This window comes from Ascaphus truei, chromosome 1 (genome assembly GCF_040206685.1).
Source record: "Ascaphus truei isolate aAscTru1 chromosome 1, aAscTru1.hap1, whole genome shotgun sequence".
Taxonomy (NCBI): domain Eukaryota; kingdom Metazoa; phylum Chordata; class Amphibia; order Anura; family Ascaphidae; genus Ascaphus; species Ascaphus truei.
In genome coordinates, this window is record NC_134483.1 from 258681634 (window position 1) to 258699260 (window position 17627).

Below are 17627 nucleotides of genomic sequence, written 5' to 3' on the forward strand. Positions count from 1 at the left end.
GCAGTCAAGATCCACCTGTTGCAATGTTTGCTGAGAGTGTGACACACAGTAATTATTCGGTCTTCAATTTACTTCTAGTTTCTCTATGTGACAGTGTCTGCATTATGTGTTTATGTTGGCATTTAAGGTGTCGCTTCCTGACAGGATGCAAGAGTCATCATTGCCTTATCATTTCTTACACTACGCATTATGGGTTCTATGGCTGAGTGCTTTCAGCATTCATATACAGACTTTTGTGTTTCTGCAAATTATTATGCTTTGATGCATTGTTTCACTTTCTATGGATGTTGTTGCATTAACCATATGTATTTTGTGCATTGCAGCGTGTCAGATACCTCAGGTCCCTTGCAGGCAAGATCCACCTGTAGCAATGTTTGCTTAGAGTGTGACACACAGCATTTATTCTGTCTTCAATGTACTACTAGTTTCTCTATTAGACAGTGTCTGCATTATGTGTTTATGTTGGTATATAAGGTGTCGCTTCCTGACAGGATGCATAGAGTCATCATTGCATTATTATTTCTTACTCTACACATTATGCGTTCTATGGCCGAGTGCTTTCAGGATTCATATATTGACCTAGATTCCAGTCAGCCACACGTGTGTGTGTGTGTGTGTGTGTGTGTGTGTGTGTGTGTGTGTGTGTGTGTGTGTGTGTGTGTGTGTGTGTGTGTGTGTGTATGTATGTATGTATGTATGTATATATCATATATGTAACATATGTATATATGTAACATCGCCGGAAGAAGAGATCAGTGTATCTCGAAAGCTCGCACAAATAAAAGCATTTCGTTAGCCACAGAACGGTATCATCTATTTATTTTTTGATTATTGAAGCTCGGCTAACACGGTACTGATACCTCTACATATATATATATATGAGAGAAAATGAGAAAAAAAAACAGGCGCACACCTAGTGCATTAAAGTATAACAATCATTTTATGGAACATTAAAAAATAGACAAATGCCCACTCACAAATCAAACAATAAAAAAGAGCAGTTATGAGATTGGCCCTCATAAGCCACTGGCAGCGTCTCGATCAGCAATGGAGTTTTCCTCCTCCACACGTGTAGTACAGACTCCTTCACCGGAAGTGACGTCCTCCCGGCGTGTGCCCCGCAACAGGAAGTCCCTCCGGGAACCAAAGATCTTGCCTTCTTTCTTCTGGCTGTTGTACCATCAGGAGTAGTGGAGATCTGCCAGCTGCTTCTTGTCTGTCTCGCCACTCACGATACTGCGTCCGCAATCTGCTGTGTTTAGTGGGAAAGTGCCTCCTCCGTCTCAGCCACGCCCTACGCGTTTCGTCATCAAGGATGACTTCATCAGGGGATACCCATTGGTTGTGACCCCACAGTACTTATAGACAGGTTAATTTGCATACATGATTAGAAAACCTATTACATCGTTAATTACATGATTTTGACCTTTCATAGATATGGTGTTTCCTCATTACACTGATAGCTATAGAAAGGTTATGAGGGCACCACTGTTCTTGCAAAAGATAATAAAATATATATATAAAGAATTCAATATATAGCTCATTTGTATATAATATTTATTTAAACTATATTTCAATAAATAATCAAACAATATAAAAAAAGGATATGTTGTAATATAAATATTTAGATAGGGATAACAATTATGATGTCCAGATAAAAAAAAAATTTTCATTTCATATTTTAAATAAATAAAAATTAATTTTTTGAATGAAAATAAAAACAAAATGTTTATGAAGCATGATATAATATATGATTTTAAATTCAAAGTCTCAAGAGTTGGAGAATGATGGTGAGGGCGAATACAAAACTACCCAGTTAACCCACTAGATAATTGGTTTGTCAATCATAATAAGTGAGAATATATATATATACCTGTTATTATCCATTATGGAAAAAATGAAAAAATGAACATCAAGGATTGCAGTAGGAGCCAGAGGATCAGCAAAAAATAGTTGTTGTCAACGACAGAAGAAATATCAAAACGATATGTAATGTATCTAATAGTGAAAATGATTGTATAGTGTATGTGTAATGAAATAAAAATACGCATAAAATATATGTGATTGTGTAACTATATGTATAAGATATATATTGGTGCCTAAGCATATACTAAATGGATGGTGTATGAATGCAAGAAAGTAGTGTACAAGTGTACAGTATATGTTGTGAGATGAACAATGTCAATATATAATGAAAAAGAAAGGGCAGGACCAGTCCCCGGACCCGAACAGACACACCAACAGCAAGTTGTAATAAAGTGTATGGTGCACCAGGAAAGATATTTATAATGCACAATGTATTTGAAGACCTGACATGTAACTATAGTTCAGAGGGAGTGCTGCATGAGCACTCAAACCAGACCTCCGAAGGATCACCCACTATGAGTGATCACACTATAGTACTAATGTCAATGTGTTCATTGTGTCCCTTTGGGTGTAATGTATCCAATATATATATCCAGTAAGTCTCCCTCATGCATAATCTTTTGAAACGATCCCCACCCATAAAGGTTGGAGGGATATACTCGATGCCCATAACTCGTAGGGACCTAGGATCTTTTGAGTGTTTATTACAATAATGACGGGAGAGGTTGTGTGTTTGACACCTATGTATTATGTTTCTTCGATGCTCTAGAAACCTCGTGCTTATAGCTCTCGATGTGCGGCCTACATATTGTAGACCGCACTCACATGATATTAGGTAGATTACGTATTCACTGAGACAATTCATGTATTCCACTATGTCATGTGAAGTGCCGTTGGAGAAAGATTTAAATTTATTTGTTTTAATCAAATGTTTGCACGTAAGGCATCTGCTTCTCCCGCATCCAAAGTTCCCCTTAACCCTAAAGGGAATGGATCCATCTATTCTAGAATTATTAAATACTTTGGATGTTTTTAGTTTGCTGGGTGCAATCATTGTTTTAATATTCCTAGCTTTCTTAAAGATCACAGGAGCATATTTTGGTAATAGATGACCAATTTCTGGTATATATATATATATATGTAGAGGTATCAGTACCGTGTTAGCCGAGCTTCAATAATCAAAAAATAAATAGATGATACCGTTCTGTGGCTAACGAAATGCTTTTATTTGTGCGAGCTTTCGAGATACACTGATCTCTTCTTCCGGCGATGTTACAATGAATGAAGCAAGCAAAAGCTATACTATAAACAGTATCTATTGGAATGACATTCCAATAGACACTGTTTATAGTATAGCTTTTGCTTGCTTCATTCATTGTAACATCGCCGGAAGATGAGATCAGTGTATCTCGAAAGCTCGCACAAATAAAAGCATTTCGTTAGCCACAGAATGGTATCATCTATTTATTTTTCCCTCACATTTTTTTTGGACATTTATGGTGAGCACATCAGGTGTCTCACATGTTTTGCTTCACTTGCAGTTACAATGTGTATTTTGTGCGTCAATGCAATATTAAACTATCCAGGTATCGGTTCCAGATCAGTTTAGTGCATGTGCACTCTCTCCGGTTATCCAAGATATAGCCGATGACAGTGACTGTGTGGTGGGTGACAGTGACTGGGTGGTGGGTGACAGTGACTGGGTGGTGGGTCACATTGACTGGGTTAAGTGACTGGGTGGGGTGTGTTAAGTGACTGGGTGGGGTGGGTTGAATGGGTGACTTACCTTGACCGGGTGGGTGCCACTTCCTGCTTCATTGCCGCTTCCCCCCCCCCCCCCGGCCCCCCATGTCCCCTTGGCAGCTGCCCCATTACAGGTGGGGAGGGCGCGGAAGGTGGTCTCGGGGAAAGCACAGGAGGGGGTGCACAGGAGGTGGGCTTGGGGGGCACACGGGAGGTGGGCAGCTGGGGGGGATGGGAGGCGGGCAGCTGGGGGGGGGCGCGAGATGCCGGGTGGCTGCAGCATCCTCTGCATCTGCTGCTGGGTTGGTGCACGGGAAGTGAGCTCTGGGGGTGGGGTGCGAGGCTGGCAGGCGGCTGCAGCATCCCCCGTGGCTGCTGCATGGGCAGGAGGTGCACGTGAGGATGCAAGGTTGGCGCTTCCCCGCCCTCCGTCCCACGTTGGGAGGGGTATCGAGGAAGCAAGGGGGGGAGCGGGCCGGACCAGGCCCAAAGGCAGGGCCCACAGGCAGCGGCAGCAGACAGGACACCCTGCGGGACCTCGGCTCTGCGCATGCACAATCGCCGCCATATTTTTTTTTAAACTTTTTTTTATTATTATAACGACCAGGGCCATGCCCCCTGACTCACGGGGCCCAGGGCGCCCGTGCCTTTTGTCCCCCCCTGTTGGCGGCCCTGACCACGCCCCTCGATTGGGTCTGAAAATCTTGGGCCGAGGGAGCGGTGTGCTTTATCCATCAGGAGTGCAGGGTCTTCTAAGGCTGGGTCAAGGTGCATGAATAACCGTCTAAGTAACCCTGCAGTTGGTCTGTAGCCACTGACTCAGTGATGTTTCAAATACGGTCATCTTTCCCTATTTTCTATTTCTTCTAATCCAACTTTTAGTAGTTTTAATTCCTCCTACACCCGCTGTATTTCTCTGTTTGTGTTGACCTATCTTTTGCGACTCTCACTGGCCTTTTGCTCCAGGTGTGTGGTGCGTTTGTTAAGGGCTTACACCTCTGCTCTGAACTCTGTCACCGCCTTATGGAAATCAGCCTGAATTGAGTTCTTGATATCCGTAGCTATTTTTTTCTAGGTCCTTTAGGGTAATACTCTTATTCTGCTCCTACTCCATGTTGGCTCTAATCTGCACATGGAGGTCCCATAGAGGATCGCTGCCATCTTCCAGATCCGATGGCTGCAGCGGGCCTTGTTTAAAAGTGTAGATACCTCTTGTGTAGTAGCTTTTTTAGTTTTATTAGGCATCTTACATAATGCTCAATTATGCTTAGTTGCATAAATATATGTTTTCCAGAGATTTCATCTGATTTATTTTAACTGGTTGTGGCAGGATTCATGGAGCTACATTAGAGCACTCCCATTCTCCTCAGTGCATGAACAGTGCCCCCCCCCCCCCATTGTTTTTTTTTTTTATTTGTAACTTTTTCTATTTCTTGGGCTTTATATTTTCTGTTTCTATTTATTAGCCCACTATTAAAGATGAGTCTAGTTATTCTATTCTATATTTGTTTTTTCAGTGAATATTAACAGATGATTCTTTTTATTTTGTAGTTAATTCGTTTTTTTCTTTTTAGCAGTTTCTCTTGTTAGTTGCTTTGTTGTTAGTATCTTTGGATACTTCACTGTCTGCGCATTGTCTGACCTTTTGATTGGTTGTGATTGCATTGTGATGTCAATACATGGACCTAGGACAGAGTGAAACACATACAGTACAGTAGGCTTTTTGAGACTATCACAAATAACCTCTGTGCACATGAGTGAAAGATATCCCTGGTCCCCAGTGAACGGACTCTCTCAGCTCTCTGTGTAGTTGATCTGTGCCTGACTTTTTGTCTTGTTGTAAGTGCAAAACTTTATTTTACATTTTGACTATAAATGTTTTTTGCACTATCTTTGCCTCTCCTCTCTTTTCCACATACAGTATTGGAAGTTTTGTGTATCTGGTTACATTTGGACTGTGCCACTGATCAAGGGATCCATCAAGGGATCCATCAAGGGTTTTATCCACGTAATGATCTTGTAGCATGTGAGTGGGATACCTCCTATTTTTAGATTTTTTCACCCCTTTTTTCTGATCCTTTGCACCACATTGTGTTTTTTCTATTTTTACATTCTCTTGTTGGCTTGCACTTTGTCTACCCTACAGCAAAGTAAAAATTCCCTGGTTTTACTCCAATACTGCCTTGATGCATAGACCCCATAGAATCAGTAGTCTATAATAAAAAAGCACCACATTTATTTTTTTAAGAAATTTTTGCAAAAGGTAATTCATGGAATTTAAGTCTAATATCATATGGTACTGTAACTATAGAGCTCTTATGAAAGACCTCTTTAGGCACTCAAGAACTTGTCCTGTCTCTCCCCGTGATTCACAATGCAATTAAAGAACACAATGAGAGTCTTCAAACATGTTGCAGTTATGTAACATTTTAACTTATCTCAAGGTCACTAATATAATAATCAATTTGAACTGTTGAAAGATATGTTACCAAAATCATTAGTATACAGGAATTTCAATTATATTTCAGTTGCAGTTATCATTTTTATTAATCAAATTTTAATTTCCCAATATTGTTCAAATGCTTATATGCGGATACTGAATATACTTTTAGATTGTTTAGGCAAAAATATCTACAGTAGAAATCTCTCACAACAGAATAATACATATTTTACCTGATGTTGCATTCGATTTCAATTTGTCTTGTATTAAAGAAAGAGGTTGGTTGTGTTTTTTTTTATTTTCTTTAATGCTCTGCATGTTCTTGAATAAATTCTGGTACAATATTATGTTGGTGGGTTTTAATACAACATTCTTGAGATCTTTGATGACTGTCGTTATCCTAAAACAAAAAAAGAAATACATATTTAGTGAATTTCTAAACTTTTTTTTGGAGTGGTATCCAATTATTATAATTAAATATATTTACAAATTTGCAATAGTCTTCAACATATAACCCCACATTAATAAACAAGACAAAAACTAAAAACATTAACAAACAAGTGACCACGTCTTCCCACCTGACTCAAAGGAAAAGCAATATGTTACTTCTATTCAGTGGCTTTACTACTGTATCACTAAACCCCACAATGCAGGTGTGGGGGGTGGGGGGGGGGGGCGAGACAACAGGGGACCTGCTGGATTGCGCTGGAAGTTGGGCTCAAGTTCTGTGCCAGCTGCTGCTCTCTCCATTTGCTTGCTGCGGGACCTACACAAAACACAAGCAATTCTTCCTGCCCCTTCCCGTTTCCCTATCCACATGGCTGAACAAACAGAGAGGGTTGAAGCAGCTTTATCCCTCCCCCCCCAGTTATAAATACTGTAAGTGTCTGTGATTGTGTGTAGGGGAGGAGGGACTGTGTGTGTGTATTGTGTGTGTAGGGGGGGGAGGAATTGTAATTCCTGTAGGAGGATGAAAATTGTGGGTGTAGGTGGGGGAAATTTTGGGTGTCGGAGGGAGGGAAAATCTAAGTGTAGGAGGGGGAGATATTTTGGGTGTAGGAGGGAGGAAAATCCTGTGTGTAGGATGGGGGAAATTGTGTGTTTATGTAGTGGGGAATTGTGTGTGTGTGTGTGTGTGTGTGTGTGTGTGTGTGTGTGTGTGTGTGTGTGTGTGTGTGTGTGTGTGTGTGTGTGTGTGTGTATATATATATGTATATATATGTATGTGTATATATATATATATATATGTATATGTGTATGTGTGTATGTATATGTATAAATACATATATATATATATAATATATATAAAAAAGAAGAAAAGAAGCGCCGAATCCTAGTGCATTACTGTGCAAAAATAAATTTAATTCCCAAAAAAGGCTCATAAAATGAACTCACAAACATAGAATATTTAAAAGCATATTATGAGATTATACTCATGCTCCAGAGGATCAGCAACTGCCGCTTTTCTGCTATACTGCTCCGTGACTACACTGTGTCCAATATTGCCCTCGTTGTTCACCGCCAGCAGGAACTCACGATATCAGGCTCTCCGCAGACTCCTCTCCCCGGGCACACACCAACAGTTGATCTTTAGTTCCCTCCGGGGACGATGGATGCGGCGGGACAGCGGAGGACGTCACACGGTAGATGTAATTACCAAACAGGTAGGAATAACGAGCAGGTTTGCAAGAAGCGTTAGAAGATCCACTGCACACCTGGCCCTACGCGTTTCATCAGCTAAACTGACTTCTTCAGGGGAGGTGTGTGTGTATATATATGTATGTGTATATGTATGTGTGTATGTATATGTGTATGTATATGTATATGTGTGTGTGTGTGTGTGTGTGTGTGTGTGTGTATATATATGTTTTTTTTTTGTCCTGGAACGGGGTTACATAGTTACATATAGTTACATAGTAGATGAGGTTGAAAAAAGACGTACGTCCATCAAGTTCAACCTATGCTAAATCTAGACAACAGATACAGATACTGTAGCCGTGCTCCCCAGACTCACCCTATTGTTACATGTGTAGGGAAGGTTGCAGCAGTGCAGGGAGCGCTCCGGAGGCTCCGCAGTATCAGAGTATCAGTATCAGGTCACCGCCATGTTGAATGCTCGCGCAGGCGCAGCGGGCCGTGGAGGTGACCAGGGAGCAGAGGTCGCGCATGCGCGGCCACAAGTTGCAAAGCCTGCGAAGGAGGGACGTCTCCTATAGGGTGGAGCGTACGGGACTACGAGTCCCAGTAGGCACCGCGAGACCAGGTGATGCCAGGGAGCCTATAGGGTGGTAAGGATAGTGGGAGGAAGGTTAAAGGGTTGCGCAGAGCAAGCATGTTGAGCAGAACCAGCAGGAGGAGGAAGGAGATGGAGCTCCATGTGTAGGGAGGCCAACAGCCCCTACACTAGGCCCTTTACCCCGGCCCAGTTAGGCCCTGGAGATCCCAGCATCAGGGTCAGAGAGACTACACCTTTTACTCAGCACCTCACCAGACCTACTCTCGAATAGACCACTTTCTGACCACCAAAAATGTGATTGCGGCAGCCATTGACTCAGACATTGGCTCAATCACTTGGTTCGACCACGCCCCAATCACCCTGACACTATCAATCCCCTTTGAAAAAACAACAAACTACTCTTGGAGACTAAATGATTCACTACTAAATCAACCTGAGATAGAAAGGGAAATTAGAACCTCACTTAAGGACTATTTCTTTTTCAACACAGGAACAGTCTCCTCTCCAGCAATCCTATGTTAAGCCCATAAGGCAGCCATCAGAGGGAAATTTATTTCCATCGCGTCCCACAGGAAAAAAGCCCGCCAAGCGCTAATCAAAGAACTCACAGATAGCATCAAAACAATAGAACAAGCCCATAAGGCTAACCCCTCAAAAAAAATATACAAAACATTGCTAACAGCTAGAACAAAACTTAGGCAAACTCAGCTGGAGGATGTTGAAAAGGCCCACAAATGGACCAATCAACAATACTACGATAAGGGTAACAAGGCCGACAGGCTCTTGGCCAGTAAACTGAGATGGGTACAAAAAAGATCACAAATAACGGCCATCAAGAGTAGGTCTGGTGAGATACAATATAGTGACAGCAAAATTGCAGCAGAATTTACAAAATACTATACTGAAATTTATAACCTAAGATCTAAAAATGGCCGACCTGAACCAATAGCAACAGAACTAATAACACAATACTTAGACAAATGCCAACTCCCCACATTAACGGAGGAGGAAAACACAGTCCTCAATGCTGAGATCTCAAAAGATGAACTGGAAGAGGCGGTCAAATCACTAAAGATAACTAAGTCTCCTGGCCCTGATGGTTTCACCAATGTCTACTATAAGAGATTCTTGCCCACTTTATCCACGCATCTCTTAAAAACATTCAACCACTTTATGGAAGGGAACCAAATCCCCCAATCAATGTCTCTTGCCAACCTAGCTATCATACACAAGGAAGGCAGAGACCCGATGCAATGTGGAAGCTATCGCCCAATCTCCCTTCTCAACAGTGATCTCAAATTATACAGTAAAATACTTGCAAACAGATTAAACCCCATCTTACTGAGATTAATCAATATCGATCAAGTAGGATTTGTCGCAGGCAGGCAAGCCTCAGACAACACCCGGAAGATAATCAACATTATTGATCATGTCCACCTCACAGGAACCAAAGCACTACTTTTAAGCCTAGACGCAGAGAAGGCGTTCAAAAGAATAAACTGTCAATTCCTGGACCATACTATGCGCAAATTTGTCTTCAAAGACGCATATCTAGAGGGGGTCCTTAGACTCTACCAAAACCCGTCAGCAACAGTAAAATTACCAGGGGGCAATAACCAGAGATTCGAGATCACAAATGGAACTCGGCAGGGATGCACCCTCTCTCCTCTCCTCTTTGCACTAACCATAGAGCCGCTGGCATCGGCAATACGACTCAATGTAGACATCCAGGGAATAGAAATTGGGCACAGGCAGCATAAAATATCCCTATTCGCAGATGATGTCATTCTAACCCTCTCCAAACCCCAAATCTCCCTACCCAAGCTTCAAAAGGGACTCCGAGATTTTGGAAAAATCTCAGGATACAAAATAAATAACGATAAATCGGAAGCCCTGAACCTAAGCCTGCCAGAGCCAGAGGTGAAACTCCTCAAACTAAACTTTAACTACCGTTGGAGCTCCTCCTGTATCAAATACTTGGGAGTCAAGAGATCGAGGACCTACCAATCTTTATATCAACATAACTATCCAGCCCTGTTCCAAAAAATCAAACAAGATCTAGACAAATGGGGAGGATACCAGATATCATGGATCGGGAGAATGATCTCAGTTAAAATTAACATACTCCCTAGATTGCTATACTACTTTCAGACTCTCCCGGTCCACATCCCTGGCTCGGAATTGAAAAACACCCAAAAGTTAATCTTCCAATTTATTTGGCAAGGGAAAAAACCCAGAGTCACCAGAACGGTTCTCTTGGCCTCAAGGGGGAGAGGAGGACTGGGAGTCCCAGACATTACAAGATATTACCTAGCCGCCCAATTGCGACAGGTAGTAGTCTGGAACGCTAACCCAAACCAACACTGCTGGCTAGATATAGAAACACAATATGCCGGGACGCCCTCACTGCCGGCTTGCCTTTGGTCCCTGAGCAGGGAGGACATGCAGAATAGCAAATTCAAATTAGGCCCAATGAGACACACATGGGAGACCTGGACGAAGTGCAAATTCAAATTTAAGCTCACAACACCTCAATCCCAACTTACACCAATTCACAAAAATCCGAAATTCCCACCTGGCTGTGAGCCCAGACAATTCGATCAATTCAAAACAAAAAATATCAGAGCGGTTGCCGACCTCTTGAGCCTCGGGGAGTTCCTGAGTTATCAAAATCTACAAACCAAATATGAAATAGTAGGGCTAAATCTTTTCAAGTACCTACAAATTCTGCACTTTATTCAAACATTATCCCCAACGTTGGAATTTCCCCCTCTCACCGGCTTCGAGCAGCTCTGCAGAGAGACAGGCCACCAGAGAGGTCTTATAACGCAAATTTGTGCAGAACTGGAGAGGGCCACAGAAGCCCCCACACATTACTATATGCTACATTGGGCAGCAGAATTGGGTATGGTTATAGACCGAGAGGATTGGGAAAGTATTTGGGAAAATGCCTCAGGAACTTCCATATGTACCACAATCAAAGAAAATATATACAAGATACTGTTCCGCTGGTGTCTTACCCCAGTTAGAATAAATCAAATCTACCCCCTGGCTTCCGACCTGTGTTGGAAAAGCTGCGGTCAAAAGGGGGACATGGCCCATATCTGGTGGACATGTCCGGAAATTCAGAAATACTGGGAAACAATACAAAAATTAATAGAAGAGGTCACAGACCTCACAATACCCATTGACCCGCTGACCTATCTGTTGGCCAGGCCCTTAGATACACTGGACCGACCAACAGGCAAATTAGTCTCCTTCATTCTCACGGCGGCTAGATGTGCGGTGGCAGCCGCCTGGAAGAAGTTGTCTCCCCCCTCTAAACAAACAGTAATAAAAAGGGTGCAAGAGGTTATTGATATGGAGAGACTGTCCGCCTTTTTGAAAAGGTCCACTACCTCTTTCAATAATATATGGGACCCCTGGCTAACCCAAATGGCGCTCCTACGTCGAAACACCCCATAACAGTAGAGGGAAAAAAATAGAACCAAGGCCCAAATTAGGGATGCCGAGGAGAAGGGGAGTAATGCCCCCCCCCCCACAATGCCCCCCCCTCCCACTTTCTCTCTCCTCCCTGCCCCCTTTCTGTTTCCACACTCACGCCACCCCGGTAGACCCCGAAGGGTCATTGGGACGTTGAGACTCTTTCCTTTCCTCTCCAGTTAAAAGGTAAAAACTTGCATTAGGCTAATATATTGTTTGTATTTTCAATACCGTGAAATGTTATAACTGCCTAATAAAAAAATTTTAAACAAAAAAAACAGCAAGCTTGACCCTACCTGTCTTTCTAACTATCGACCTGTCTCCCTCCTGCCTTTTGATCCAAACTCCTTGAACGTCTTGTATTCTGTCACGGGAGACTCCTGTGGCAGGTAGGATCTCGGTTTGCCGGAACAGCAGGAGCGTAGTAGGGGTCACAATCAGAGGTCTGAGGCAGGCGGCAGATAGCGAAGTCAGGCAACAAGTACGGGTCCGAGGCAGGCGGCAGATAGTGAAGTCGGGCAACAAGCAGAGGTCGGCAACGAGGAGACTCTAACAGGACAGGTCTGGGAGCAGGGACTGAGACTGGGGAGCAGGGACTGAGAACGGGGAGCAAGGAACAAACAGGGACAAGCCAGATTACCAGCAAGGGCCTTTACTAAGAACAGAATCAATACAGGAACAGATCAGGATCAAAGACAGAGGCATGTGCAATAGGAGTCTGACTTGAAACAAAGGCAAAGCAGAGCTATAAGACAGAGAGAGGAGCAACAAGAGGACAGACAGAGGAACCCAGAGGAACAGAAGGCAGCAGCACACCCAGTGGACAAAGAAGAACTATGGCAAGGCAGGAGGTCTAGGAGACCCTGACATTACTCCCCCCTCTCGAGAGCATTCTCCGGACGATACTCCAGGCTCTTCCCGGAGGCCTTGATGAAAAGTGGACTCAAGGTGACCCACCTCTGGTGGTTTGTCAGCAGGCAGAGGGTACTCCACAGGTACATTGGGTGCTGCAAGGAACCTCCGAATGGGTGCATTCAACCCAAATGCAGGGGCAGAGACATCAGGAACGTGGGCATCAAGGATGGGTGCAGCCTTTCCACATGAGTCAGTGGGGACACAGAGTTCGCTCTCCATGATCTCCTCTTGCGACTGCCATTTCGTGGCATCACCCAATGAAAGACCAGCTATTTGAGTTTTCAGCTCTTGAAGCTGTCCTTCTGCACTTCTTTTCCCACTCAAAGCAGTTGTCAGTTCAGCTTCTTTGGAGTTGAGTCGCGACTCCATATCTCCCAGCTGACTTAGAACAAGGCTTAAATGTGTTTCTTTTTCTTTATTTCTGACCTGTAGCTGCCGGTACTCCTCCCAGACCTTGTCCAGCTCCAGCTGCAGCCGGGCCTTCTCATGGGCTGTGTGATTCAACACTTTGCAGGCCTCAGCCATCTTGACCTCATAGCGCAGTATCAGGCCAACCACTTGACGGACGGAAACCTCCTCCCTCTCTTTTTTGGCAAGCTGTGTCTTGAGCTCAGCGATCAGCAGTGCTGTGAGATGCTGTGATGTGTGTTCAGCTGTCAGCTTTAGCTCTTTCATTTTTAGATGTTGTTGCAATTTCCACTCCTCAGTGAGAGATCCCTGGTTAAGTGCATACTGCAATTCTTTTCTCAGGGCTTTCATCTCTTCACTGAGATCATTTTGAACTCGCTTCCATGCATCCCTCATCACGTCTTGGAGCTCTGCAAATTCATTTGCTATGGTCTCAGCAGCTTGTCTTTTGCAGGTCTCTTTCTCTTAGGTGTACTGGCTGTTAGGGATGGAGCAGTGTCTCTGCTCCTCTAAGTCTTGCTTCAGGTTCTGGACCGCCTTGTGCTCACTCTCATACAGGGTTACCTGGGCTCTAAGCTCCTCCTCCAGAGAGGCTCTGGTTATGCTCAGTGTGGCCTTCAGCTCCTCATGCTGCTCTTTTGGGACACACTGGGTACACAAATACTCTTGCAGCATCTTTACTTTGTAGGCAGTCTGGAAACTTTCTTCCTGTAGAACTTGCTGCTTTTCCTCAGCATTCACTCATCTCTCCTTGGTGTCCTGCAGATGTGTATGCAATTCTTGCAGCTGACTCTGCAGCATATTTTCTGCTTGTGTGCGCTGCTCCAGCGAGACACGTTCTTCTTGCAGCACTCTCTCTGCATTCTGCAGTGCTGTCTGCACGTCTAACTTTTCCTGGGCTAACTGTTTCTTCTCCTCTCCTAATTCATGGAGTCTTTTATCTCCTTCACTGGATTGGACAAAGAAGTTCTTACTCATTTGGTTTATAGTTTCAAACCTACTATTTAACTCTTCGGAGGCATCTCTCATAGAACGTATCTCTGTTTTCAAGTAGCATCTCTCCTCCCGAATGACTTCCATCTCTTTTTTGAAGTAGCAAATCTCCTCCTGGGAGACTTTAAGCTCTGTATTAAGCTTGTCAATTTCCTTCATAGAGATTTCCATGAATTCATTACTTTTAGAAGCGAGGCGCTGATCCTCAGCAGCATCAGCATATGCCCCCTCCAGCTCACCTGACATGACATTCAGGTCACTCTCCAACTGGTGCTTTTCTTTTTCCTGGAGAACACACTTAGCAATTGCTGAAGATAGACAGCTCTGTAGTGCAGCCTTGGCTTCTTGCGCTTTATTTTAACGTCCATGAAGACAATCAATCTCTTTTCGTGCAGATTGAAGTGTCTGAGTTAGGGCATCTTTTCCTTGATTAAATACTTCTTTCTTTTCTTCCACTATTCTTGGGATAAGTCTGTGAGTTGCCTTAAGCTGCAGCATATCTCTTTCATCAAGTGCAGACTCTGAGGTTAAAGGTTCATCCTTAATTCCTTCTGCCACTTCCACAGTAATACCTCCTTTCTTTTTCTTCTTCTTCCTTGCTTTGAGAAGTTCTGAAGAATCAGTGGTACTGTGTTCACATTTACTGCTCAAGACTGTTTTCAGAGTGGGAGCCATAAGTTCGGACATACTGTAGGGAAACCAAACTTCCTAAGAAACCAGTAAAGCGGAAATGTGTCTTTAAAGCAGAGGCATTAGAATGAACAACAGGAATATTAGACACAGAGAGACACAAGATAGGAGAGCTGACCTTTTGAGACCTTAGCATCAGTCCCAGAGGTATCATAAATGCAAAGAAAAAACATAGACAGAGAAACAAGTAGTTATATCTGAAACTTTAGACATCAGGCGTGGGGATATAATATAAAACAGAAAACCTGCAGTTAAATATGAATCTTTAGACATCAGGCGTAGGGATATCATATAGCCAGAGAAAACCTGCAGTTAAATCTGAAACTTTAGACATCAGGCGTAGGGATATCATACAGAGAAACCTGCAGTTAAATCTGTATCTTTAGAAATCAGGCATAGAAATATCATAGACAGCAGGAAACTACTACAGAAAAAACTTACAGTTAGATCTAAAACTTTTGACATCAGACATAGGAATATCAGACAGAGAAACCTGCAGTTAAATCTGAAACTTTAGATATCAGGCATAGGGATATCAGACAAGAGAACCCTGCAGTTAAATCTGTATTTTTAGAAATCAGGCATAGAAATATCATAGACAGCAGGAAACTACTACAGAAAAAACTTACAGTTAGATCTGAAACTTTTGACATCAGACATAGGAATATCAGACAGAGAAACCTGCAGTTAAATCTGAAACTTTAGATATCAGGCTTAGGGATATCAGACAAGAGAACCCTGCAGTTAAATCTGAAACTCTAGATATCAGGCATAGGGATATCATAGGTTGCAGAGAAACAAACTTCAGGGGAACTTGCAGGTAAACCTGAAACCTTAGAACCAATCATAGGAAGAACTACAGATTGTAGGAAAAATCACAGCATGCAGTAACAAAATAATGGAAGCACTCTTGTCTTTTGAAATGGAAACCCTGTGAACAGCAGTGGTCCAACCAGGGAAAGCAGTAAATCAAGGTAACCGTCTTAAATATAAATGTGAGTCTGAAAATCTGCAGTGGCCCACCCAAAAATGCAGAGACAAGCCTTGTCCAGGGAATTAAAGTCAGAGTCTAAAAAGGTGGCAACAGGTACTGCAATGGTTAACCCAGGCACTGCACAAAAGAAAAACCTCAAATAAAGGTGCACTAGTCTCTGCAGCAACAGTTCTAGTCTCAGCAAAAATGTTTTTCTTTATGAACGCAATAATTCTTGCAGAACATTTAGCAGCAACAAAAAAAACCTTCAAGATCCCAACTGGGATTTCCAAAAAAGAAACAAAAGTACTTATCTTCAACCATGCGGATGCAGTCTGCTGCAGCAGGCAAGAAAGGGTGCAGGCAGAAGAAGAATCTGTTCCAGCGAGGTCCAGAAGTGGCCTTTGTTTTCTGTCACGGGAGACTCCTGTGGCGGGTAGGATCTCGGTGGCCGGAACAGCAGGAGCGTAGTAGGGGTCACAATCAGAGGTCTGAGGCAGGCGGCAGATAGCAAAGTCGGGCAACAAGCAGGGGTCCGAGGCAGGCGGCAGATAGCGAAGTCGGGCAACAAGCAGAGGTCGGCAGCGAGGAGACTGGAACAGGACAGGGGTGCAGGAACAGGTCTGGGAGCAGGGACTGAGACCGGGGAGCAGGGACTGAGAACGGGGAGCAAGGAACAAAAGGGACAAGCCAGATTACCAGCAAGGGCCTTAACTAAGAACAGAATCGATACAGGAACAGATCAGGATCAAAGACAGAGGCATGTGCAATAGGAGTCTGACTTGAAACAAAGGCAAAGGAACAACCAGGAAGCAGAGCTATAAGACAAGAGGACAGACAGACAGACAGACAGACAGAGGAACCCAGAGGAAACAGAAAGCAGCAGCACACCCAGTGGACAAAGAAAAACTATGGCTAGGCAGGAGGTCTAGGAGACCCTGACATATTCTCTCATTTGCTCAATTTTCTCTACACCTATTCTCTCCTAGACCCTCTACAATCTGACTTCCGCACTGGTCACTCCACTGAAACAGCCCTCACTAAAATAACTAATAACCTCCATGATGCCAAAGACAGAGGTCATTACACTCTGCTCATACTATTTGACCTCTCTGCAGCATTTGACCTCATGGACCACCCTCTTCTCCTTCACTTTCTCCATACTCTTGGTTTTTATAACAAAGCTCTATCCTGGATCTCCTCCTACCTCTCCCATCATATATCAGTGTCTCTTTTGCTAACACCTCCTCCTCCTCTATCGATCTCCTGTGGGGGTACCCCAGTGCTCTGTCCTGGACCCCTTCTCTTGGTCTCTATACACACTTTCTCTAGGTAACCTAATCACATCTCTTGGGTTTAAATATCACCTCTATGCTGATGACACACAAATGTACTTTTCAACTCATGACCTTACACCTGCTGTACAAACCAAAGTTCCTGAATGTCTCTGGACTATATCATCCTGGATGGCCCTCCGCCGACTTAAACTTAACATGGCAAAAACAGAACTCCTTATACATCCTCCCAAACCTGGCCCTACTACCTCCTTCCACATTACTAATGGAAGTATCATCATTCACCCAGTAGCCCAAGCACGCTGCCTAGGGGTCACACTCGACTCTTCACTCACATTCTCCCCTCACATTCAAAACGTATCTAAAACCTGTTGCTTTTTCCTCCGCAATATTATAAAGATATTCCCTTTCCTCTGTTACACGACTGCTAAAATGTTGACTCAGGCCTTCATTCTCTCCCGTCTCTATTACTGTAACCTCCTGCTGTCCGGCCTTCCTGCCTCTCACCTGTCTCCCCTACAATCTATCTTTAGCGCAGCTGCCAGAAACACTCTACTCTTTCCTAAATCTGTCTTGGCGCCTCCC

The 17627-nt window shown here is 43.5% G+C and overlaps 1 protein-coding gene across 5 annotated transcripts in view; it reads right to left on the bottom strand.

Moving 5' to 3' along the window:
* LOC142496631 (phospholipid-transporting ATPase ABCA1-like) overlaps window positions 1-17627 on the bottom strand; it is a 1672602-nt gene that overhangs the window by 1401255 nt on the left and 253720 nt on the right. For all 5 annotated transcript variants that reach the window (XM_075603302.1, XM_075603295.1, XM_075603331.1 and 2 more), the window contains one exon: window positions 6283-6449. In XM_075603302.1, the coding sequence (XP_075459417.1) occupies window positions 6283-6449 (167 nt within the window). The remainder of the gene's footprint in view (window positions 1-6282; window positions 6450-17627) is intronic.